The 25730-nt window shown below is 46.6% G+C and overlaps 1 protein-coding gene across 6 annotated transcripts in view; it reads left to right on the forward strand.

Moving 5' to 3' along the window:
* Positions 1-25730, forward strand: part of Sec16a (SEC16 homolog A, endoplasmic reticulum export factor) — a 41631-nt gene that overhangs the window by 3337 nt on the left and 12564 nt on the right. For all 6 annotated transcript variants that reach the window (XM_076845065.2, XM_076845067.2, XM_076845068.2 and 3 more), the window contains 16 exons: positions 1504-5219; positions 6723-6859; positions 16976-17073; positions 18408-18531; positions 19004-19202; positions 19313-19487; positions 20112-20254; positions 20764-20825; positions 20934-21072; positions 21431-21676; positions 23003-23100; positions 23390-23471; positions 23606-23723; positions 23882-23993; positions 24164-24269; positions 24963-25103. In XM_076845065.2, coding sequence (XP_076701180.1) covers positions 1572-5219; positions 6723-6859; positions 16976-17073; positions 18408-18531; positions 19004-19202; positions 19313-19487; positions 20112-20254; positions 20764-20825; positions 20934-21072; positions 21431-21676; positions 23003-23100; positions 23390-23471; positions 23606-23723; positions 23882-23993; positions 24164-24269; positions 24963-25103 — 5628 coding nt within the window. In that variant the 5' untranslated portion in view covers positions 1504-1571. The remainder of the gene's footprint in view (positions 1-1503; positions 5220-6722; positions 6860-16975; positions 17074-18407; positions 18532-19003; positions 19203-19312; positions 19488-20111; positions 20255-20763; positions 20826-20933; positions 21073-21430; positions 21677-23002; positions 23101-23389; positions 23472-23605; positions 23724-23881; positions 23994-24163; positions 24270-24962; positions 25104-25730) is intronic.

The raw sequence follows: 25730 nt of genomic DNA on the forward strand, positions 1-25730 counted from the left end.
GTATTTTAAAAATAAATAAATAAAGGTATTGTGTCCATCTACAACTAAATTTTTTTTTTTTTTTTAATTACAGTTTAGAACCAAGTGAACTCTCTGGTATTATTTCTTATTGAGTCTACTGGAGTTGAGTGTATTTCAAAGTGCTTGTCAGTTGGAAAGGGTCCCTATTGACATAGGAAGCAGAAGCAGTGGGCAGTTATAATAGTTAATCAATTATGGCATTGGTTTTCAAGTGGGATTTTCATTTGTAAATGACTTCACTTAAAATGCATACATCGGTTGTTTTTTTTTTTTTTTTTTCCTGAGTATCAGAAAGATTTCCAAGGACAAAAACAATGTACATCTGCAAAGACATATGAATTGAACTCTGGAGGCCTCCCAAGATTTCTACTTTCAGTTTAATTTTCTTTTGGATTAGTGAAACAAATATGTTCAGGAGGGTTGTGCTGGGGAGAAAGACTGACACCGGAAAGAACTTTCAAGGTGCCAAACTTGAGTCTTTGCTTCAAGAGGACATGTTAGCTAGTCAAGATTGCACCTGCTGAATTCGGTTCTAAAACAAATAACGGAAAACAGTATGGTGAGGATTTTACCCTTTTGTTTTCTAGAAGAGTTTCTGCTGTGCTAGCATTTTTTCCTATTGGAAATTTTGTGATCTAGTCATTTGGAAAGTTAGAAAGCTGTAGTAAATTTATCAGCCTGGTTATAACTTCAGTGGTTAGAGGCAATGTCATTTCACTGTTACCAAAGGAAAAACCAGGCATTATACAAAAAACAAGACCTGTATAGGGTGAGAAAAAAGGCATTTAGTAGCTTTTGTAACTGTATTTTATAATGCATTTTCATTAAAGGAAGCGGAAGAGCAAAGTTTAAACTCTGTTTTCTAGATTTAAAGTTAACATGCATGAAAAGTATGATGTGTAGTTTTTCTTTCTTTTTTAAAAAATATTTATTTTTTAGTTACAGGTGGACACAATATTTTATTTATATGTGGTGCTGAGGATCGAACCCAATGCCTCACGCATACTAGGATACCTCTCTACCTCTGAGCTACAACCCCAGCCCTAATCTGTCTTTCTTACTAGTAGGGTTGGCTTTTCCTGCATCTGGTGAGGTACACAGGAGAGTATTGAAGGCCAATGGGCATTTTCTGGCTATGTGTCAGACTGGAGGTCAGGCTCACTTTGTCTAGCGCAAGTGAGGGTCCAGAGAGTCCTTGGGCAGGCCAGGTAGGGAATGCAGAGGGGCAGGGCTGTCTGAACTTTCAGCTAGCTGATGTCCAGGCTGTCAATGTCCTTGTTTTATCTACTCCCAGAATTCTCCAGGGCAGTTCCCGAGGACAAACTTTCTCTGCTGGGTTGGGTACATGGGAGAGATATAATCCTTAGGATTTAAATAACTTGAAGTCATGCTTAATTCTTTTCTTTTAAATACTTTTTCTGATTGATATCAGGACTTTGAACATATGGGTTTTATGTTTATTTTTCCTTTTTTCTTTTTCAGCTCAGATTAAGAAAAAACTCTACCCTGCCTTCTCTGTAAGCAGCATCTCCTTGTGCAAGAGGTCCATTATGCAGCCACCGCCCCAGGCAGTCCCATCTGGCATGGCTGGACCTCCTCCGGCTGGGAATCCTCGGAGCATGTTCTGGGCTAACAGCCCTCACAGGAGACCAGCCAGTAATAACATACCAGTGACTTCAATAAGTTTCCCATTGCAGCCAGTAACAGATCCATTTGCTTTTAGTAGACAGACGCTCCAAAATACACCATTGGGTGGTTCCTCTAAAAGTGACCTACCTGTTTTGCATAGCTCAACCCTCCCAGCATTTTCTCAATGGCCTGGTTTGCCTGTGCCTCACACAAATGCCGGGGATAGCTCCCAAGGACCCTATGAGCCTCTGCCAGGACCTCTGTCACAGCCTGGGCCAGATGCCAGTCTACTTCCTACTACATCCATCTCTTCTCTGCTGCCTGGGCCTGAGATGAACAGGAATTCGGAGGTTGGCTCCACCTCAGGGCCTGAAGTTCAGACTCTGCCACATCCACCTCATTACATTCCAGGAGTGGGTCCTGACCAGTCTCACGGGGGCCATCTGCATGGGAGTGGGTCTGGACCTGATCAACCCTTGAATAAGTATACCCCACAAGATGGTGCAGTGGCCCCAGCAGCATCCCCTTTATTCTCCCAGCCTCCTCAACAGATGCCAGGTCAGGGGGCACCAGTGTGGAGAAGCCCACAGCCCTCCCATCAGCACCACTGCCCCTGCCCAGCAGGACTTGTTCAGAGCATAGGACCCCAGGCTCCCAGTGCTCCCCATTTTCCTGCTCCTTCCAACCTGCACCATGGTCTTGGCCAGGAGTCCCATAGCCCACTTGTGTCTCCTCCAGAACCTTTGGCTGCTGGTGAAGGGAATGAAGCAGTCCGCATCCCTAGTGGAAACCACTCAGCAAGTAACTTGCATCCTGAACTTGTGCTGGGGCAGAATTCCAGAAGCAGGAGTACATGGGCAAGCCAGGAATTCAGACAGAATCCAGCAGCGAATAAAGAGCATTTGCCAGACCCTGCCATTGTCAATCCTCTCACTCAGGGAAATAGCCCCGAAAACCACGTGCACTATCCCTCAGCGGTTGGGAGTAGTAGGTCCCCTCCAGAAACAGGCTCAGGAGCGCTCTCAGTGTTTTTCCAAGGAGAAGAGACAGAAAATGAAGAGAATCTCTCATCTGAAAAAGCCTGCTCCTCTGGGAGGTTGGGCTTCGATGATTTCTCCTCCAGTCCTGTACTGGGCCAGCCACTGCCCCCTGCACACGTAGCTGGTGGCACCTACCAGGCCTTTCCCAAAGGCCCCAGCACTGAGGCCACACAGCAGGAAGGAGACACACAGTCATATTTTTCTCACTCTGCAGGAATCCAGCATGATAAGCAGACCAGTAAAAGTGTTGCTTCTGTTGCCTGGGGTGATGCAGACAGTGCTGGGGCTCATGATGCCAGTAGCTCGCGATGTGAGAATGTTGAGAACTTAGAATTCATTCAGAATCAAGAAGTTCTGCCAAGTGAGCCTGCAAGTTTGGACCCTTCCTCTCCCAGTGACCAGTTCCGACATGGGCCCCTTCCCGGACCAGCTGTGAGGCAGAGTGCTGTGGTCCCCAACAGAGGTGGGGGGCTGAATCTTGAGGCTCCTGAGGCACCACTGCATCCCACACGATCTGACAGTGTGTCATCCAGCTATGGCAGCCAAAGCCATAGGAGTCTTCCAGGGTCAGCCAGATCGCAAGAGCCAGTGGGCACGTTCATTCAGCAAGAAGTAGGAAAACCTGAGCATGAAACTGCAGGAGGCTTTTTTAAGCAAATCGGTTCTTCTCCTGTAGGAGGTGAGACAGATGAGACCACTGGAAACCAGAATTACCGGAGCAGCCTGTCCCAGCCCTCTACCCCAAGTCCCCCGAAACCTACAGGGATATTTCAGACAAGTGTAAATAGTTCTTTTGAACCAGTAAAATCCCACTTAGTTGGGGTAAAACTAGTTGAGGCAGATCGTGCCAACGTGGTAGGTGAAGTGAGGGGGAGCCGAGACTGCCAGAAGCAGCACAGACCAGCTGCTGCTCCACCTGATGCCTCCCCAGGTAACCTGGAGCAGCCACCAGACAACATGGAGACACTGTTTGCACCCCAGGCCTGCTCTCTGCCTCATACCACCACCACAGAACCTGGGTATTTGCTTCCGCACACGATGGGGCCACCTTTGGATGCTGGGCGCCCAACACCTGAGAAGAGGCCCTCAGCCAGGGCCCAGGGGGCCACAAAGTGTGATAGCCCAGCAACAACTTTGTGGGCACAGGATGAGCTGCCAGATTTTGGCGGCAATGTCCTTTTAGCCCCTGCTGCTCCTGCACTTTATGTTCCTGCAAAACCTCAGCTGTTGGCAGTTGTGCAGCCTCCAGAAGAGGGGGTATCTATGCAGCAGTTGCGGAAGCCAGCTTCTGCCCGTGTTTTGCAGAGTCGAGTTGGCCTTGGTGCCTCTGAGAACCTTGAGAACCCTCCAAAGGTGGGGGATGAGGAAACCCTGCAGTCCCAGGCAGGTTCTGGTTATGTGAGTTTATTGTCCTCACCACCCACTGAGTCTCTGCAGAATCAGCCCGTCTTGATCGCCCAGCCTGATCAAAGCTATAATTTGGCTCAGCCCATTAATTTTTCTGTGTCCTCACTGAATCCTAATGAGAAGAATCAGTCCTGGGGAGATGCTTTGGTGGCAGATAAATCTGCAGGAAGCAACCAGGCTCTCAGTGGTGATTCTGGAGAACATGCTACTGTGTCCAGGGTTCCAACAAGTGCTGTCACTGGCTTATCTCTGCCAAACAGTCTTACCCCGAGTAATGTCCCACATACTTCTGGGTCTTCTGAAATGGTTGCTAATCAGCCTGCCAGTTTGCTAGTTCAAATACCACCCCATCCAGTTCCAAAGAGTATGCTTCCAGAAAGTCAAAATGCTCACAGTTCATCAAAGGTCCTTCCTGAGTTTGTCAGCAGACCTACGGGAAGCACAGTTGCACTGTCAGTTCCACCCACTCATGGTACTTCGGTATTTGGTAGTGATGAGGCAAATTCCTCCAGTAATCGGGAAGAAACTGTCGGTACTCTAGACTTTACTTTAAGTGGAGTTTCGGGAAATCCTGTGAGAGTGTACAGCCCATCCCATCCTGATGGCCCAGCTTCCCAACAAGCCATTGCCAGTCATCCCAGACAGCCTGGGCCTGGGGCTCCTAACCCAGATCGTTTCTATCAGCAGGTGATGAAAGATACACAGGACCAGGCTGGCATAGAAAGAGCCCAGCCAGAGCTGGTACCTCCCCAGCCCCAGGCTTCTCTCCAGCAAGTGCCCCAGGCGGCATTTCCAGAACCTTCAAATCCAGAAAGCCCCTCCATACAAGGACAGTCCAAAAACTCAACCCAGCCACCAACAAGCCCAGCCCCAGCTGAAACAGGTCAGAAGGTGCCTCCTCGGCCACCTCAGTCCTCCAGTGCGTCAGCCGTGTCCACCAGCTCAAGTCAGGCAGCCGTCCGTTCAGAGCAGCCATGGCTGCACCCACCTACAAGTGCGTTTGGCCCACCACCTCAGGACCTGGCATCCTACTACTACTACAGGCCACTTTACGATGCTTGCCCTCCTCAGTACCCGCCGCCCTACCCTCCAGAGGCTGGGACGGCCTCCCTCTATTACCAGGTAGAGTTGTTTAACCATCTATCTGCCGTCGCTTTGGCCTGTCAGGTTTCTTCCTCTTGTGGAACCCTCCTCAATGGTGACTTCTCTGTTTAATTTAGACCCAATCAGTGCCTCTGAGAAAAGTCCTCCTGGGCCATGAGCACAGGCCCTATCTTAGAGGTTCCTGTTGAATGTTAGAATATTGGATTATGTTTAATACCAGCATTATGGTATTTTTGTGTAACCCAGTGTCCCCAGGTTACATGATAAAAAGAGCCTTTGTTTCCTGGAACCTGTCAGCTTACTGCAGAGTCAGAGCTCTGCGATGCATACTTGGGAAGCCAGCCTAGCCTCTGGAGCTTTGCATGGTTTTAAACAAAAACACCAATATAAGAAGTGACAGGAATAACCAGAGAGTTGTTATCCTCAAGAATGAAAATATTAAGGAAAACCCACGTGTGGAGTAGTGGGGAGAGGTGGGATTCCATAACTCCTTTAAAATGTGCGGTGATTCCACAGCGGAGGGGGAAGGTCCTGCCTTGTTCTTTCCTGTCTTTGCAGTGCTGCTAGCTGGTGACTGCTGTTTATTTTAGGTTGCATTTAATTCTGCGATAGCTTGAAAAAGTATAGTCCAAGTGGTTATTATCTGCTTTTCCTCACCTCTGTCCAGAAGGGTAGCATTGTGTTATGGAGAGTTTGAAAATCAGTCTGCTGTATATGGAGCCCGGCAATATTGAACTCTTGTGCTGCCTGAATTCTTGGCCCCCGGTTGTGCAGGAGGGCCTTGATAGGGAGGGGCCTGGGGAACAGCGTTGGGCTGCCTGTGGCTGTGGCTTGCTCTCTCTCCCAGGGCTAGAGCATTGCCAGTGGTGTACGTGTGGGCACTTGCACATTGGCCCAAAACCATTTTTTTCTTTTTTTGCCGCATCTCTAGTAGGTGGTCAGAATGAATCTGTTTCCCCCAATTCCGTGTTACCTGCCAGGTGACCACAAAGGTGGGATATTCAGACACAGGAGGATGCATTTGCTGGGTCCTACACATGCCTCTCTTCAGACCCTCTTTAGGCCCTCCTCATGCATCTGCCCTCCTTCGTGACTGGGTCGAGGCCTGGATTATTTTGTGATAGGGCTGGCAGTTTCTTAGAGGAAGTTGTAAGGCTCTTTTTGAGGCTGCCCTTGGTTGTAGGAACCCTGGCTCTGTTGCTCACTGAGTGGTGGCCGAGGCAGGCCACACACTTGGTCAGACACAGTCCCTCAAGCAGTCTGCATAGCTCTTCCAGGCTGCCTGCTGACAAACTAGCCTTCGGGCTTCTCTGTGCTATCTCCTGAACAGGGCCTGGGCTGTCAGTTTGGGGAAGGCCTTGCAGCCTGCCTGGGGATATGAACTTCGCCTTGTGGTTTCATCTGATGAGGAAGTCTGCCTTCGGCCCTGCTTTTGGAGGGTGGTTGTCTATAGCGTGCGTAGAGCTGGAACTGGCTGCTCTTGATTGGAATCCTGACGGTTCCCAAAACGTCTTCCCACAGGATATGTATGGCCTGTATGAACCTCGATACAGGCCCTATGACAGCTCAGCACCCGCTTACTCCGAGAATTACCGCTACTCGGAGCCTGAGCGACCCAGCTCCCGAGCAAGTCACTGCTCCGACCGGCCCACTCCCAGGTAGGAGCTGTGTCCCTCGCAGCACTAAACTCTTGCACCCAGTCATGTGTTTTGTGTCTCTGGCTGTAATGGTAACTTAGTGATTGCCAAGTTCTGTATCTGTAAAGAATTGTGCAAACTCTTTAACACATGTTCATTCATGTTCATCAGCATGGCCAGACGGCCAGATGGCCAGATGCGTGTTTCAGTTGAATTAAACACACTGCCACATGCAGTGCTAGTGGAGCTGGTCAACTGGTATTTGGCCACCTCTGTACTCATGCACTCCCTGCCTCTGAACTGGTGATTTCTTCCTGTCAAGTGGTCCTTGCTCAAGCAGTTTGCTGATGGGTGATTAGGGTTCTTAGACTATGGCCATTTTTTTTTTTTTTAAAGAGAGAGAGAGAGGGAGAATATTATTTATTTTTTAGTTTTTCGGCAGACACAACATCTTTGTTTGTATGTGGTGCTAAGGATCAAACCCGGGTCGCACGCATGCCAGGCGAGTGCGCTACCGCTTGAGCCACATTCCCAGCCCAACTATGGCCATTTTGAATTGGCGCAGACTTCTCCAGAGTTTCAGACACCTGGAAGAACTGGCCACAGAGACAGCATAATCCTGGGATCTGTCAGGCAGCTCCAAAATGCAGGACCTGAAAGCCTATGCCCTGTGCCTGATGGCCTTCTCTGCCAGAAGGCCTGTAAGTGTCTCTGGCCTGCATGTCTCCTACACTGGTGGTCCCTGCCTGTTTTGCAGTTGCAGAGGAAATATCTAGAAAGAGCCATGGCATCATGCCTTCCCTGAGTAAACTTCCTGCAGGTCAAAGTCTGCCTACAATCCTCAAGCCAAGAGACTGCTTCTGATCTCTGTCCCTCAGGGTTGTTGGCGGAGATGAGTGAAGTAGTGGGGAGTGGATCCTGGTCACCGCTGACTGTGCCGTCTCAGCTCAGTCATTGTTCCTTGTCAGGCAGAGTGAAGGAGTTTTGCCTCACAGGAGTAGGCTTTGTCACAGGGCGTGTTGCTGTAGACTTAGCAATGTACAGGAACGTGGTCCAAAAGCACAAAAGCTCCAACACTTTACATGTGCTTTCTTTCAGAAGTGTCTGAATACTGATCCTTTGTGGCTTTCTGGTGATTTCTTGGAAAACAGAATGCTGTGCCTGTGAACCTTTGCCCATTTAGCTGGCCCCTGGGCCCCTGGTTGTAAAGGCACACACCAGTGTGTAGGTGTGAGTCGCTGGCCATTCTTGGTGCTGTATAAAGCATGAGGACACTGACACTGGTTTTCTGTCTCCCAAGACATTGTGGACAAGGGATGCAGCTCAGTGGTGGCGCAAATGCATAACCTACACAGGGCCCTGGGTTCCATCCTTAGCACTGCAAAATAGAGTCTTGGTTGTGAGAAAACTCCAGGGATTTTTCACTGCTGTGTAGGCCATGCCACCTGGGAAGCTGGGCATGGTGATAGATTCTGGGCATGGTGGTAGAGAGCTTGTTGATTCAGAGCCTGTGAGGGAAGAGAGTGGTTCCTAGAGCCCAGAGAGAGCATACAGAGGAGAGCAGAGCTGGATGAGCTTCTCACCTCCCAGTGTTCCTTCCACTTGCCCACCTGTAGGACTACTTGTAAAGTAACTTCAAGTGGGAGGAGGGGGCTCTGTGCCCTGGCAGACCTCTGGGACAGGCAAGGCCAGGCATCCACAGGGTGGTTTCATCCCTGTGTCGCAGCCTAGAGAGTAATTTCCTCTTCTTAGCCTTGCTAGGGTGTGTGCACATGCATTCATGTATAGTGTTATGCTTACCTTGAGTGTTAGCCACCTACCTTCAGTGTTAGCCGTTCCCTCAGCCTGTTGGCTGGTAGCTGCAGGATCTGTGCATGGTCAGAACAGTCTTCTGTGGCAGTGTCCTTCCTGAAGGGTGGGCAGGTGGTGAGGTCAGCTGAGGAGGTGGCGTGCTCTTGGTTTGGCTCTGTGTCAGGCCACTTTTCTAGAACCACTGCTCTGCAGACGAATGTGATCTCGTGTGGCCAACTAGACTGAGCAGCCGAGCAAGCAGAAGGGGATGGATGGCTGGACCTTGCTACTGGTGCTGTGCCAGCCAAGCAGTCAGACGTGGCTCAGTGACACTCCTGAAGGTGTATGAGAAAAGCCACATTAAAAAAAAAATGACTATTTGCCGCAGTCTCTAGCTGGGCACAAATCACGAGCCTCCACACAGCTTGTAGATTCAAACAGCAATTCTTTATTCCCGAACTCACACCGGCCGTCTACAAACACGTTCTGGGGGAATCCACGTTCTCTGCCCAAATCCACTCCGCATGGGCTTCTGTCTCCCAAAATATACTGTCTGACCCTAAGCACTCAAGAGGAACTCAGCAGCAGGATACGCCCTATTCTAAAGGGGGAACACCCTAATCTCCTATTATGCTAAACCGCCCTATTCTAAAGGGGGAACACCCTAAACACGGATCCTGCCCTGGTCCTTGAGCAAGGTCACCTTTCAGAAGTCCTTCCACTAGACAGCATGGGAGTAAGCTGGCAAGGAATTTGTCATACCTACTTGGCTGATGGCTCCCAGCATCTCCCCCCTTCTGATTAATTAAACAACAAGTAATGTGGCTTAAGGACCGTGCCTGGTAGGTTGTCCAGTTCAACATATGGCTCTTACCCGTCATTGGAAAACTGACCTTTAGGCGTCAGCCTCCTGTCTTAGGTTGATACCACTGCAACTGGATCATACCCGTCACTGACTACCGGTCCAGCATACAGCCATACTTGTGGATAGGTCTATGCACCAGTGGGGGGGTGAGGTTCTTTGCCTCACCTCTGTTGGCCCCCAAATTTGGCCTTGGTGCCAGTGGGGGAGTGAGGTTAATGTGGCTTAAGGACCGCGCCTGGTAGGTTGTCCAATTCAACATATGGTGCTTACCCGTCATCGGAAAACTGACCTTTAGGCAACTGACCTTTAGGCGTCAGCCTCCTGTCTTAGGTTGATACCACTGCAATTGGATCATACCCGTCACTGACTGCCGGTCCAGCATAAGCCATTGGCCCCCAAATTTAGACCATCACTAGCAGAAGGGAGGAGGATACAGAAATGCCACGACACCAAGCCAATTGACAGTTCCTTTGGAAAAATTGCATCATTGGTGACACCATCAGCAAAGATCACTGGTGACACCATCAGCAAAGATATGCCAGCATTACCACAATTTGCTGCACTAAACGTAGTTACATAGTCCAGGCAAGTTCTGTAAGCAGTTCAAAGGGGAGGAATCTATCAATCTGTCTGTCTCTTCCCAAAGTCCGTTTCCTCCCAAAGTAAGTTGACTCCTTGATTGAGCATACTTGTTGAGTTATATTCATTGGGATGAAGATAGGAATTCTGGCAATGATGCTAAAAAGACATTAACCTGAAAAGAATTATTAAATATAATGAAAAGGAAAGGTGAAAGTAAACAAACAGATCTGTTAACCTACTTAAAAAACAATCCTTAACAGCTGTTTAACTGATTTAAATTAGTAAACAAGCAGATCTGTTAACCACCTTTAAAAACAATCCTTAACAGCTGTTTACTTAATTTAAATTAAGCCATTTAAATCACGTGAATAAAAAAAAATAATAATTTGGATCCATTTTCTCATGAGCGCTCCTCATATATGAAATATGGACATACGCACACACAGACATATAACACAAAACACAAATGTGCAAACAAGTGTACAACACATAAGATAATAATAAAGGCCTTGTAGCTTTACCTAGGTGAAATCTCCATTGCAATGTTTAAAAACTCTATAGTCAAAAAATAAAACTGATCAGAAAAACATTAACCTAGGTTTGTATGAGCTCAAAAAATAAAAATAGAACCTTATGATGTGGAAAATGCAATAATAAAATAGATATTGAAAAAAGCATCCTGGTTAATCACAGTCGCAGATGTAAGAATGGCCAAGATCAGCTGTTATGGATTTGAGTCAAATCATCTTCTTTTCAATCTGTAGAAATCGTTTTGGTTAGTCTTTCTGGAATCCAAATCGACTGCTGTTCTCCCTGTGGAAACACGCAAACAGAGCCCCGACTCCAGACAATCACTGGGTCTGGACCTTTCCATTGTCCTGTTAGAATATCTTTCCAAAGAACTTTAGGCTTATGCACATTTTTTGGATACATATGTCTTTCCGCAGCACTAAGTCCTGATGAATCCAAATTTAAAAAGTTTAGAGTAAAAAGCGTTATTTTAAGTTTATCTTTGGGGGATATATACCCCTTTCCAATTCCCTCTTTTTGCTTTAATAAGTACGTTTTAATAGTTTGATGAGCTCTTTCAACTATGCCTTGTCCCTGTGGATTGTATGGAATTCCTGTTATATGAGTAATACCAAATGATGAGCAAAATTGTTTAAAAGAGGTAGAGGTATAGCCAGGACCGTTATCAGTTTTTAACTGTTTAGGAACGCCCACAGTGGCAAAATTTTGTAAGCAATGAGCTATAACATCTTTAGTTTTTTCTCCGGCATGAAGGGAGCCCATCAAAAATCCGGATGAAGTATCAACTGTAACATGTAAATATTTTAATTTTCCAAATTCTGGCAAGTGTGTGACGTCCATCTGCCAAATATGGTTAGGTATCAGTCCTCTAGGATTGACTCCAAGATTAACTTGTGGTAAAAAGGTCACACAATTTTGACATTGTTTTATTATATGTCTGGCTTGTTCCTTAGTTATTTTAAAACGCTTTTGTAAAGTATTAGCATTAACATGGAATTTTTTATGAAAATTCGTAGCTTCTTCTATTGTGGAGAAAATATGTATGTCATGTGTAGATTTATCTGCTAAATCATTGCCCAAACTAAGGGCTCCAGGCAATCCTGTATGTGCTCTAATATGTCCTATAAAGAATGGATCTTTTCTGTCCCAGATTAGACTTTGTATAGTGGAAAACAAAGAGAAAACAGTAGAAGAAGGGGAAATCCTACCAGCATCTTCAAGAGATACTATAGCATTAACTACATACTGACTATCAGAAAATAAATTAAATACAGAATCTTTAAATATTAAAAAGGCTTGTAATACTGCATTAAGCTCTACCTTTTGAGCTGATTGTTTGGGTACTAAAAATGTAAAAGTTTGATCAGGGGTAACTACTGCTGCTGTACCACTATTTGACCCATCAGTGAATATATTTGGAGCATTCATGATAGGGGTTTTTCTTGTCATTTTTGGAAAAACTACAGGATGCTTAGACCAAAAAGACAACAAAGGATTAGATGGTAAGTGATTATCAAATGAAACATTAGATTTACACATGATTATTGCCCAAGTATTTAACTCATTAGCTAACTCATCAATTTGATCCATAGTATATGGAGTAATAATTTTATTGGGAGAAATTCCAAACACTCCCTTTGCTGCTTTTATTCCTTTGAGTATTAATTGTCCTACAGCCTCAGGATACCTAGTAAGAATAGTGTTAGGAGAATAAGATAAATGTATCCACAATAATGGACCTTCTTGCCAAAATACTCCTGTAGGAATATTTTTTGTTGGTAGTACAATAAATAATAAAGGCAAACTTATATCAATTCTATCCAAATGTATATTTTCCATATATGTTTCAATAATTTTTAATGCCTTTCTTGCTTCAGGAGTTAACATGCAAGGTGAGTTTGGATCTGATGGACCTTTTAGAATATCAAATAAAGGTCCCAACTCTCCTGTTGGTATGCCTAGATAAGGCCTTATCCAATTTATGTCTCCCAATAACTTTTGAAAGTCGTTAAGTGACTTGAGTTGATCTACTCGTATTTGAATTTTTGGTGGACGGACCATGGTTGAGGATAATAGAACTCCTAAATAATTAATTGGAAAATTTAATTGTACTTTATCTATTGCTATCTCTAGATTATAATTTTTTAATAAGTTTGTAAGTGTGGCATAACATTCCAGCAATATGTTTTTATCTTTATGTGCCAATAATACATCATCCATATAGTGAAATATTTGTAGTTCAGGATTTTGATTTCTAAGTGGCTGGATTGCTTTATTAACATATATTTGACACATAGTTGGACTGTTAGCCATCCCTTGAGGGAGTACTTTCCACTCATATCTCTGATCAGGACCTTCATGATTTAATGCAGGGATAGTAAATGCAAAACGTGGACTATCCTCGGGATGAATTGGAATTGAAAATAAACAATCTTTAATATCTATGGCTAAAACATGCCAGGTTTTTGGCAAAGCAGACAATTGAGGAATCCCTGATTGAGCAGGTCCCATAATAACCATTTCATTATTAATGGCTCTTAAATCTTGCAATAATCTCCATTTACCAGATTTCTTTTTAATGACAAAAATGGGAGTATTATGGGGAGATATGGAAGGTTGTATATGTCCTTCCGCTAATTGTTGTTTGACCAGATCATGGGCTACTTGTATCTTTTCTTTAGTCAGGGGCCACTGAGGAACCCACACTGGTCTTTCTGATTTCCAAGTAATTTTTATTGTCTCAGTGGCCCTTTCTGAAAATCCAACCCATGTCTGTCTGTTCCTTGATCTATTTGAATTGGTGCTGCTATACCTTGTCCTTGTTTTCCTAATCTTTTTTCTTTCCTAAAACCTTGTCTAGCCCTAGTAGTGGGCGCATTAGGATTGATATTATTTGTTAACGTCAAACCTAATTGATCTAGGACATCTCGTCCCCATAAATTTATAGGAAGATGATCCAATACATATGGCTGTATAGTTCCCTCACAACCTTCAGGATCCTTCCAATCTAATACCATTGCACTTCTATGGGGATTAGTCGCCACTCCTAGGCCTCGAAGCGTTTGAGTGGCTTGTTGTAATGGCCAATGTTTTGGCCATTCCTTACTAGATATGATGCTAAGGTCTGCACCTGTGTCCAGTAGCCCATTAAAGTCGTGTCCTTGAATATTTAGTTTTAACATTGGGCGAGAATCTAAATTTAAAGACAACATAGCCCAATCTACACCTGTGGAGCCTAATCCCCTGGAACCTCTTTTTACACTATGACTAGGAAATTTATTATGTAGGCTGGGTATTATTAACAACTGTGCTATTCTATCTCCAGGTGAAATTACTGATATACCTCTTGGAGAACTAGCTATAATTTTTATTTCACCTACATAATCGGGATCAATTACCCCAGGACTTATCATAAGTCCTTTTAATGTAGATGAACTACGTCCCAATAATAAGCCTACTGTCCCTTGAGGAAGAGGTCCTTTTATTCCTGTGGGAATGATTTGAACTCCCATCTCTGGAGTTAGTACTGCTCTGGCAGAGGCACAGATGTCCAACCCTGCGCTCCCTCGGGTTTGTCTGATGAGGGATTTAATGGACAATGTGTCCTGGGCACTACTCTGATGGTGTTGCTGGGTTCCTCCACTGCCCCGTATATTTGTGGTTGTGGGCCCCGGAGCATTGGGCCCGGCTGTCCGTTTTTTGGCAATGGAGCCTGATGCCTTTCTCCACGATATCGTGGGTAAATACCTGGTCCTTGTCCGTTTTTTGATAAGGGAGTACCCTCTATGGTAGTTTGAGAACGGCATTCATTAGCCCAATGTCTCCCTCTACGGCATCTTGGGCAAATACCCGGTATTCTATTTCTTTGATACCTAGTTTTGTTAAATCCTCCTCCTATGGGGCAACTCCTTTTAAAATATCCTGTTTGTTCACAATCATAGCATGTTTTTGGCCTCGCATCTAAAGCCTGTTGTACTGCAGCTGCCAAGACTTGCCCTTGTTCATTAATATCTCTACATAATTTAATATATGTGTTTAAATCTTCATGTCTCCATGGTCTAATAACCTCTCTGCAGCAACGATTTGCTTGGTCATAAGCCAGTTGTTTTATTAATGGCATTGCTTGTTCCGTATCCCCAAATATTTTGGCAGCCGTTTGAATTAGCCTATCTACAAAGTCAGCGTAAGGTTCATTAGCTCTCTGTATTACCTTAGATAGCTGACCTTGTAAATCTCCATGTCCTTGTAAAGTCTTCCATGCCCTAACTGCGTCTGCAGCAATTTGTGCATATATAGCAGGATCATATTCAATTTGTTGCCGCTGACCCTCATAAGGTCCTTTCCCTAGCAACATTTCTAGATTTCTTTGAGGGTAACCGGCTGCTGCATTTCGCCTAGCTGTCTCTGCGCAAAATTCCTCATTGGCAACCTTCCATAACAAATATTGTCCTCCATTTAGCACAGATTTACACATGCTAGCCCAATCTGCTGGCGTCATGTCCAAGTTAGTAATGGACTCGACCATGCTCACCGTGAAGGAAGCTTGGGGACCATAGGTTGTTACAGCCTCCTTTAACTGCTTTACTGTTTTAAAATCTAAAGCACGGTGAATTCGCTGCCCTCTTACCTGTTCAAGTACAGGGCATGCTAATCTTTGAGGTCCTGTCTCAGGATTCCATTTATCAACTACGGGGTTTGAGGGCCACTCAGCTGTCTCTATCGGTGGGGCTGTTGGTTGAATTAAACCCTCTTGTGATAAAACGGAGTTAGTAACAGCCTCCTGTTGTGGCCTTTTTCCTAACAACCCCTTTTCCTTTAAATTTTCTTCCTCTGTCTGACTAGCTCGAGAGACCTTCTCTTTTGCTTGATCTAAAATGTCTTTCTCCATGTCCTGAACCTCTAACAATTTACTTAACATCTTTTCAGTTTGTTTTAATCTACTATAAAGATAACACAACCCAATAAGATAACACAAAACAAAACTGAAATTGAATGAAGCAAAAACGGAATAAAAAATCGTTGTATCAATTTTCTCTTCCTCAGGGCCGACAAACTTCAAGCCTTTAGTCAACCATTTTTTCCAGTTTGCCTGAGAAATTTCTAGGGATAGGCAGCTTGAAACAAAAACAAAATAAATCAAAATGAGAACACATTGTTTTTTGAAATGGTCACCCATTCTCTCGCCTTCCCTCAGGGGCGAGCAATTTCACTTACCCCCAAGCTTCAGGCGTTCCCGTACGGGCCACCAGATGCTGCAGTCTCTAGCTGGGCACAAATCACGAGCCTCCACACAGCTTGTAGATTCAAACAGCAATTCTTTATTCCCGAACTCACACCGGCCGTCTACAAACACGTTCTGGGGGAATCCACGTTCTCTGCCCAAATCCACTCCGCATGGGCTTCTGTCTCCCAAAATATACTGTCTGACCCTAAGCACTCAAGAGGAACTCAGCAGCAGGATACGCCCTATTCTAAAGGGGGAACACCCTAATCTCCTATTATGCTAAACCGCCCTATTCTAAAGGGGGAACACCCTAAACACGGATCCTGCCCTGGTCCTTGAGCAAGGTCACCTTTCAGAAGTCCTTCCACTAGACAGCATGGGAGTAAGCTGGCAAGGAATTTGTCATACCTACTTGGCTGATGGCTCCCAGCAACTATTATAATAGTCAAATACACTATTAAGTCCTTTTAAGAGTCCTAAAAGTATCAGAACCTATTATACTTGATCATTTGCTGAATCCCACCTTTCTGATAGAGTCAGGGTTGTGGCTTGGTTTATCCAAAGGAATGCATGCCAGGCTCTTCATAGCCGGTGCTCCCTAGGCCAGGGAGAGTACATGTGGCTAGTGATCTGCTGTAAAGGCTAGTGAAATTGGCATTTTAGGTTGATCTTAGACCCAGCACTTTTTCCTTTTCCTTAGTACATCAAGAACTCTTACAGAATGAAGCCCTGAGAACACAAAGGGTTGTTTTTCTTTTGCTGAGCCCTGTTAGTGAATTTGCTGAGCTGTTTCAGTTAGCCCCATGGTGGGAATCCATAATCTCATTCTCTGTTTTGGATCTTCTAATCAGAACATCCTTTTTTCTTTCTTTTGGTACTGGAGATTGAACCCTGGGGCTATTTGCTTTTATTTTGAGACAGGATCTCACTAAGTTGCTGAGGCTGGCCTCAAACTTGAAATCCTCCTGAAATCTCACTAAGTTTCTGAGGCTGGCCTCAAACTTGAAATCAGCCTTCCTAGTTGCTGGGATTACAGGCATGCCCCTGTATCTGGCAACCAAAGCACTTTGATGAATGTCAGCTTATGTACTTTGTATTGACTGCTGTCTTAGGTAATGTGTTTTAACAACTCTGTGTTTTTCAGGCAAGCATATCCTGAAGGATACTATAATTCCAAGAGTGGATGGAGCAGTCAGAGTGATTACTATGCGAATTACTACTCGGGCCAGTATGATTACGGAGGTATGTGGAGGAATTGCAGCCACTAGCTGCTATGTTGTCCGAAGGCTGCTCCTTAGTGGGCAGCTGTGTCTGCACTGTGCTTTCCTGGATTAAAGGAACTGACTTCCTTTTCAGTAGCTTCTTTGTGTTTTCATCCATGAGCCAAGGTCATTGAAAGTTCTGTGCACCTGAAGGCATGTGTGTCTTCACTGCAGCCGAGGGAGCTCTGTAGTATTGGTAGTGGTCCCTGATGTTTTAGAAGAGTGCAGTATCAGCAATTCTGGGCTGTCTTATCCATTTGTGACTACTCTGTGAGCTGATGAAATAAAATTAAATAAAAACTCGCTCTCCATTCCCACCAGTCATGTCTGTGTGCTCAGAGACCACCCAAGGCCTACCACTTGGCAGTGATGAACATAGATGGTGCTGTCATGGCAGTTGGAGATGCTTTGCCACCTCTCAGGCAGCCTGGGTGGTACGTGGCCACCATTAGTAGCCCTGCTGGTTACGTCTGCCCTAGCCACGTACTTCTGTTTTTAGGGCCCTGCAGCCTCTAGATAGTGCCCACGTGACCCACCCTTCCTGCTTCCAAAAGGGTTGTTTTGCTCCTTGAATGTGTGTTCCTGCTTTAAATAGACATTTTGTACACACTTGGCAAAAATGGTACATCCATACCCAGTTTGTTCATGGTGTTCCTTTTTGAAGGTGTTTTATTTTGGGGGGTTTACTGAGAAATCAACTCATGGGTGCTGTATCCTTGAGCCACATCCCCAACTCTTTTTATTTTTTACTTTGAGACCAGTTTTGCTAAATTGCCGAGGCTAGCTATGAACTTGCATCCTCCTACCTCAACTTTGTGAGTAGCTGGGATTATAGGCCTGAAATTACCTTTTATTATTGAGATTATTTCTTAAAATCTTCTGGGTCATATTAGGAAGAAGTACTAGTAAAATCTAGACTCAGGGATTAACTATTAAACAGTGGCAATTGGTTCTGGGGATAGAGCAATGGTAGAGTGCTCTCATGGCATGAGGCATGGACCTCATTCCCATATTAAAAAAAAAAAAAAAGGTAGTAGTGATGACAAAATCATTAATAAAGATGTCTTTTAGCACTATTTTCTTTTAAAGCAAAACACTCGTATTGAAAGAACAGCCAGCTGACTGCCAAGAGGTGTCATGGAGACAGGCAGGACACAGCCTTCTCCTCCAGAATCAGGGCTGCCACTGAGGGGTCTTCCCATCCTAGAAGGAGGCTGTGGTTCCTTGAGAGCGCTGGCACCTCCCCAGCCTGTGACAGTGCAGTTCTTCCATGAACTCTGACTTTCTTTTGACCCCTGCATTCCTCACTTATAGATCCAGGTCGCTGGGATCGCTACTATGGTTCTAGATTCAGGGATCCCCGCACTTGGGACCGAAGGTACTGGTGTGATGCTGAGTATGACCCACACAGGAAGGAAAGCTATGCTTATGGCGACAGGTAGGTAAAGTGCACCTGAGTCAGGAAGGCTGGCAGTATGCCGGGATGTATGCTTACCCACCCACCCCCCATCCTCAGAGCTGGCTAGAGAGCTGTAGTTCCCAGCCTTTGGGGAGCACTGCCTACTGTTTCAGTCTTGGTTTCAAAGAGGGAGGCTGGGCCACACCTCTCTGGTGCTTCCAGCTCTGGGCTATGAAAGGAGAGCCAACCTGCAGTAGTGCTGGCCAGTGGCTTGTCTGTCTAACCAACAACCCAGAAAAGGGCCACACTTGAGGTGCACTTGTAGTCAGGGTCTGAGTGTGACCTTGGGCCTGGCTTCTTGTGCCTGGTCTGCTATAACTAACATTCTTTAGGATGAGAAGTGTGCCTTGGTATTGAGGGGAGGGCAGGGAGCAGTGAGGGCCAGCAATTGCATGGTGTCCCAGTTTCCCTTCTCACGCCCATTCTCTGCCTTAACCCCTATTTCCTTTAGGCCTGAGAAATACGATGACCACTGGAGGTACGACCCTCGTTTCACAGGTAGCTTTGACGATGACACTGAGCCCCCCAGAGACCCTTATGGGGAGGAGGTGGATAGGCGCAGCGTCCACAGTGAGCACTCAGCCCGGAGCCTGCGCAGCGCACACAGTCTGCCCAGCCGCCGCAGCAGTCTCAGCTCCCATTCCCACCAGGTGCGTGTGGGCAGTTCTGCGAACCCAGTTCCCTGGTGTAGTTGGATGGTGTGCCCACAACCTTGCCGGCTTTGATGGAACTCACTATCCCTGTTGCTTTCTTTTCCAAGAGTCAGATTTTCAGAAGCCATAATGTGACTACTGGTTCCTTCGAGGTCCCGCCTCCCCCAGGCTCCTTTCACGGCGATTATGCCTATGGCACCTACAACAGCAATTTCGGCAGTGCCCATGGCTTTCCAGAGTATAGCTACCCTTCGGACACCGGCTGGCCTGCTGTGGATCAAGGTTTGTCTCAGCAGTTCAGAGGGTGATGGCCAGCTCTGAACCAGAATGAGGGACTCAGTTCTGAATGTGATGGAGATCCATGAGCACTTCCTCACTCAGCTCTCTGCAGCCTGAGGATGGCTCTGTCCCCTCCTATCTTGAGTAGCAGAGCTTGTTGCAACAGACCAGTCCTGGCCCCTGGATTGCAGTGTGGCTCTGGCTCTGAGAGCTGCCAGCCCATCTACACGTGCGTTGTTAAAGTGTAACAGCCACTAGCCAAGCTTAGGTGGCAGCTCTCCATACCCCCGCACTGGCCCTGTGGGGGTGCGGTCTCAGGGAACTGTTCCCAGACTTGTGCCATGAGTCACACTCTAACCTTCTCTCCAGAGTCCTCGATTAATAGCCGTGTCTTGAAAACACGCAGAAATATGTGTAAAGTTGTCAGGTGTAACAGTGCCTCTCTTTCTAGGGTAAAGCCTCACTTGAGTTAAAAGCCTCATTGCCTGCTTGAGGTGCTTGACTGCCATTTCCGTTGGTTGCTCTGTGGCCATCACAGATGGAGAAGGAGCTGGTCAGGGGACTTGGGAGCAAAAACTCTAAGAAGTGATGAGCTGATTGTTTCTTTTCTGATTTATTTAAATGTAGTTCCATCAAGACCAACTTCTCCTGAAAAGTTTTCAGTGCCTCACATCTGTGCCAGGTTTGGTCCTGGTGGTCAGCTCATTAAAGTGATCCCCAACCTGCCTTCGGAAGGACAGCCTGCTCTGGTGGAGATCCACAGCATGGAGGTAATACCAATGACTCAGCCAGCTCTGTGTGCCTCTGGTCTGATATCAACTGCCACTCATGTCTCCACGAGCATGGCTGTGGGATGTGTGTTCTCGGGGTCTGTTCTGTTTGCAGCTTCTTCCTCCTGGAAGGCAGCGTTAGGCAGCTGTTTTGGGGTTGGACTTGGTTTTATTGTGTGTGCAGTTTTTGTCCTTAATCACACCTTTTGACTTTGGGGATGCTTATTTTATCATTGATTATCTGTAATGGATGGGGTGCTTCACGGACCAAATGGTGGTGGGGGGCTACTGTAAGGGAAGCTGTGGTGGGGAAGGCCACCAACCAGCTCTACAGCCCTGAAGGCTCTCCTGTCACGTGTTGGGAACCTGCATCAGTTCTCACTGTAGGAGGAAGATGGCAGACTCCCGTCACAGCCATGAGAACACCCGCTTTCTATGTGGGGCTAGTGTGGTGCCATGCTGGGTAGGGCTGCCAGTGCAAGCTGCTCCCCACGTCCCTCTCATTACAGACCTTGCTGCAGCACACGCCTGAGCAGGAGGAGCTGCGCTCATTCCCAGGGCCTCTTGGCAAGTATGTACCTTGTCAAGCACCACTCAGGTTCTGCACAATATAGCTGCAAAGCTTACCCCCAGGTCACTGACCTTGCTGGCACTTGACCTGGTACTTGCTCTTTTCCAGAGACGACACCCATAAAGTGGATGTTATTAATTTTGCCCAGAACAAGGCTACAAAATGTTTGCAGAATGAAAATTTAATGGACAAAGAGTCTGCAAGTCTCCTTTGGAATCTCATCATTCTGCTGTGCAGACAGAATGGGGTGTGTTACTTCTTAAGTCTTCCATGCCTGTCCTTGTTGGTCTTTGGTCTTAGGATCTGTTCCCCTGTTTGCATCCCAAGCTTGGGTTGTAGGCCTGCTGTGACGTGGCTCCCTCAGGAGGGTCCTCTTAGCCGTGACCTGGGGAAGGAAGAGTGGGGGCGTCATCTGAGGTCTCAGTCCTAGGGGGCTATGGGCCCATTGTGTCTCTGGCTATGTCCTAGCTGGAAAATTGGGTATGCAGAAACCTGGCGAGGACCCTCTCCTGACTGTATGGGGATTGTCTTGTCATCCTGCTGGCAATTCTGTTGATATGAAAGCCTTTAGTTGGCTCTCTGTGCCATCTCTGTGCACCCCGTAGACCGTGGTGGGAACAGACATCGCAGAGCTTCTGTTGCGTGACCACAGGACGGTGTGGCTCCCAGGGAAGTCACCCAACGAGGCTAACCTGATAGACTTCACTAACGAGGCCGTGGAGCAGGTGCAGGAGGAGGAGTCTGGTGAGGCCCAGCTCTCGTTTCTCATGGACAGTCAGACTGCCAGCACCAGCACGCTGGAGAAGGAGACAGAGCGGTTCCGAGAACTGCTGCTCTATGGCCGCAAGAAGGTGAGCCATGGCTGTGCTTAGGACCATGGGGCTTCTCGCATCCACCTGTTGGCTTGGGCACTAAGGAGAGACCAGCCATTCTTCCAGGAGCATCAGCAGCTCTGCTAGGGCACGGAAGCAGGTCCTCTGTTAGACAGGGTGTCCCTGAGGACATTGGTGGTGTCTCCTTCCACACAATGCCATGGTGAGAACTTGATGGATGGGCGTGAGTTCTGCGTGCTGCTCTGCTTGCTGCGCTGCCATGTCTCAGGGATGGCAGGGTGTCGCAGATGAGCCTGCTCTCACCATGTGAGGCCTCTGTCCCTAGCTCCTGCAGTGGGCAGTACTGGGTATTAGGAGGAGGTGCCGAGTGCATGGAGGACAGGATTGGGTTCTAGAGCCTTGGAGGCACATTGGCACCCTGGCTGTGGGCTCTGGTTGCATGAATGGAGGGAGGGGCTAGGGTGATGGCAGTGGAGACAGTTTGGCCACCCAGGAGGGCTGGGCCTAGGGCAGAAAATGTCCTGTACTGGAGGTGCTAAGGGTGAGAATCACTTTGAACTAGCCCATGGGGCCCTGCACAACTCAGAAACTTCATATTTTTGTTTTGGTGCTGGGGATCAAATCCAGAGCCCTGTGCATGCTAAGCACAAACTCTTCCAATGGTTGTACTACCACCCTCCTAAGCTCTTTTTTTTTTTTTGAGATAGGGTTCTACAGTGTTGCCCATGCTGTTCAAACTCCTGGGCTCAAGTGATCCTCCCTCCTCAGCCTCCCAAGTATCTGGGACTACAGACACATGCCATCACTCATGGTGAAAGCTCATATTTATTTGATCAACAGGATTTTAACTTCACAATTGAATGAAATTGTGTAACCTATTAGCATTTTATTATACTTATCTCTGTGGTAACATTTTTGCATCCTAGCTGTAAGTGCAGAATTATACTACTGGTTGCTTTGGGTGCAGCAAAAGTGCATTCATGAAGGCATGGTGTTGTGAGGGTGTCCTTGGAGACTTGTGTGTCATATAGATTGAGGAGTGGGTGCTGATGTGGCCTTCCTCACAGTGCACAGGCTGGTCTGGGGTGATGCTGCCTTGGGCCCTGACTGGTGTGACCAGTAGGCCTGTCTTCATGCTGCAGTAGAGAAGGCAGTATGCACTTACCAAGACTGTATGCTGCAGGACTGTGAAACTAGGGAAACAGAATGTTGGTTTCTCTGTCCTCCAAACCGAGAACACAGTCTCCAATCTTCCCTTAGGGTGTAATAACATGTGGCCGTCGCCTGTTTGTTGCAGTGCTGAGTTACTCTGATGGCTGTCATGAACCCTGACATATGTTACAGGATGCTTTAGAGTCTGCAATGAAAAATGGCTTATGGGGTCATGCTCTGCTACTTGCAAGTAAGATGGACAGCCGGACACACGCCCGCGTCATGACCAGGTAGGGGCTCATCATCATGTTCCATCTGTGCCATGAGACTGTTCAGCATGGGCTCGGAGGCTTACCTGGCCCTCTTCCTTGTGTCATACTGCTGAGAGATGTAAAATTTTTTGTTAACTGGTGTTTTTTAATATTTTCCATCTTCACCTTTTGTACTTTTTATATTGGAGATATGTGTGTTTTCCCAAAGTGAGACCTCAGTCTGATCATTCAGTAAAAGGGCTAAGATTGGGCTTTGGTATTTTCAACAGAGCCAGAGTCAGGTCTTCCTCTTCTGTGTCTTGTTTAGGTTTGCCAACAGCCTTCCGATCAATGACCCTCTACAGACGGTCTATCAGCTCATGTCTGGGCGGATGCCTGCTGCATCCACGGTGAGCACCTTCTCGTGGGTATGCTCTCGCTGCATCCACCTCTTGCTCTTGCTTTCTCCCTGGGCTCAATTGTTAGGAGATATAAGTGCTGCTCTTCTGAGGATGAGGGTTTGTTTGGTTTCTTCTAATTATAGTGTTGTGGGGACGAGAAGTGGGGAGATTGGAGGCCACATCTTGCTATGGTTTTGTCCAACTTGAACAACAACATGGACGTCGAGTCCAGGACCATGGCTACGATGGGCGATACCCTAGGTGGGTCAGGTGTGAGGTAGGCCGTGGGGTGTGGTGCTAGGGACACCAGAGGCCTGGCGTCCCAGGAGCCACAGGCATTCCCTTGGGTGGGTCTATCTGTGTGATGCCTATTGGGAGCATTCCCAGGGACTGAGGGAAGCTGCTTTGTCTCTCATCAGCCTCCAAAGGCCTCTTAGATGCTGCACACTTCTGCTACCTTATGGCCCAGGTTGGATTTGGGGTTTATACAAAGAAAACTACAAAACTTGTCTTGATTGGATCAAATCACAGGTAAGGAATCAAGTAGATGTAGCGGTATGCTTTCCTTCAGAAGGAAAACGTCCCTCTCCTTTAGTCTGGAAACGGCAGCCTTATATCTTTGTCCCAGGGTGGGCCACTTCTGGGTGACTTGCCTCAAGGGTGGTTGTATGTGGCAGAGTAACAATTTCCTTCCTCAACAGTTTGCCATTTTTAAAGTTTGCCACAAACGAGGCTATCCAGAGGACAGAAGCCTACGAATATGCCCAGTCGCTTGGGGCCCAGACCAGCGCCTTACCTCATTTCCAGGTAAGTGGGATGGGTGCCTGGTCCCTAAAAGCTTGTGGTGGTTGAGGTTTTTGAATTCTTAAGCAAATAATGGTGAGGGGTTTTGGATATCCTCTTGGAGAGACAAGATGATTTGTGTTTTCCTCAAAAACTAAACCAAATGGCTTTGAGGGTTTTTTAATTTACATTTTGGTTCTTAAGATTTTATGTATCTATTATCTGTTTATGTGTCTACTTATTTATTTATTCATTTACCTGTTTGTACTGGGGATTGAATCCAGGAGTGTTTTATGACTAAGCTATATCCCCAGTCCTTTTTAGTCATTTTTTTGAGATGGCATTAGACTAAGTTTCCCAGGCTGGCAATCCTTCTGCTTCAACCTCCCAAGTGGCTGGAGTTCTTAATATTTAAAATATTAAAAAACTAGAATCCTTGATTTCATACTTGAAATTCTACATTTTTTTTTTTTTTAATCAGAGCTTTGTAGTTATACGTATGTTATCTGTTTTTAGCATGGGGTCTGTGTGGTCTCAAACAGGAGAGTGTGTATGTATGTATGTGTGGACCTTAAAATACCTCAGAGGTCGGGGACTGGCACTGTGGTTGATGGCCTTGTGGGTGCTCTTTCAGTGGTAAACAAGATGTGCAGAGCAGTCCACAACTGGCGGAGTGGCGTGGGAAGCCCCCAGGTCGCAGCCTTTCTTGTGTTCCAGGTGTTTAAGTTTATCTACTCCTGCCGCCTGGCTGAGATGGGGCTCGCCACGCAGGCCTTCCATTACTGTGAGGTGATCGCCAAGAGCATCCTGACGCAGCCCACCGCATACTCTGCAGTGCTCATCAGCCAGCTGGTCCAGGTGGGTCTCCTGTGCTTCCCACTCGTGCTGTGCTGCCTGTAGGAAACCTGTGGGCACCCAGACATGGGAACGGGGAACGGTATTGGGAAGGGTGGGTTTGTGGCAGATGTCTGAACCTGCATTAGAGACTTAAGCTTTCTTGGAAGGTGTTATGTGTTCTGCAGTCTTAGCATAGGAGTTCTTCGGGTGCCTTGTTGCCAGTACAGGAACTCAGTGGTAAGCTTCAAAATAAGATGATCCCCACCTTCGGTAATTTGCATTTTGAGGGAGTTTGGTATGGTGGTTGAGACAATGAGCTTCGGGTCTCAGTCAGCATCTGTCTGTTACTTGGCAAACCCTAGCTTCTGTACTGTCCTGTGGCGAGGTTCATGGCTGGTGGCCAAGGGCAGGAACAGAAACCCTAAGCCTCTCCTACCTTGTGGTGGCTCCCAGTGCTAGCACTTCAGGGTGCTTCTTCTCCTTCGCATCTCCATCTCTGTGGTAGGGAATGTAATACTTAAGAAAATTGTTATTCTGGTAGTTTTTAGACCTATACCAAAGTACCAAGAATAACGAGTGAATCCCATATCCTCACCCCAGCTTCAGCAGGCCTGTTGCATCTATGCCCTGCTATGGCCTGTACACTCA

This window comes from Callospermophilus lateralis, chromosome 2 (assembly GCF_048772815.1).
Source record: "Callospermophilus lateralis isolate mCalLat2 chromosome 2, mCalLat2.hap1, whole genome shotgun sequence".
Classification (NCBI taxonomy): Eukaryota; Metazoa; Chordata; class Mammalia; order Rodentia; family Sciuridae; genus Callospermophilus; species Callospermophilus lateralis.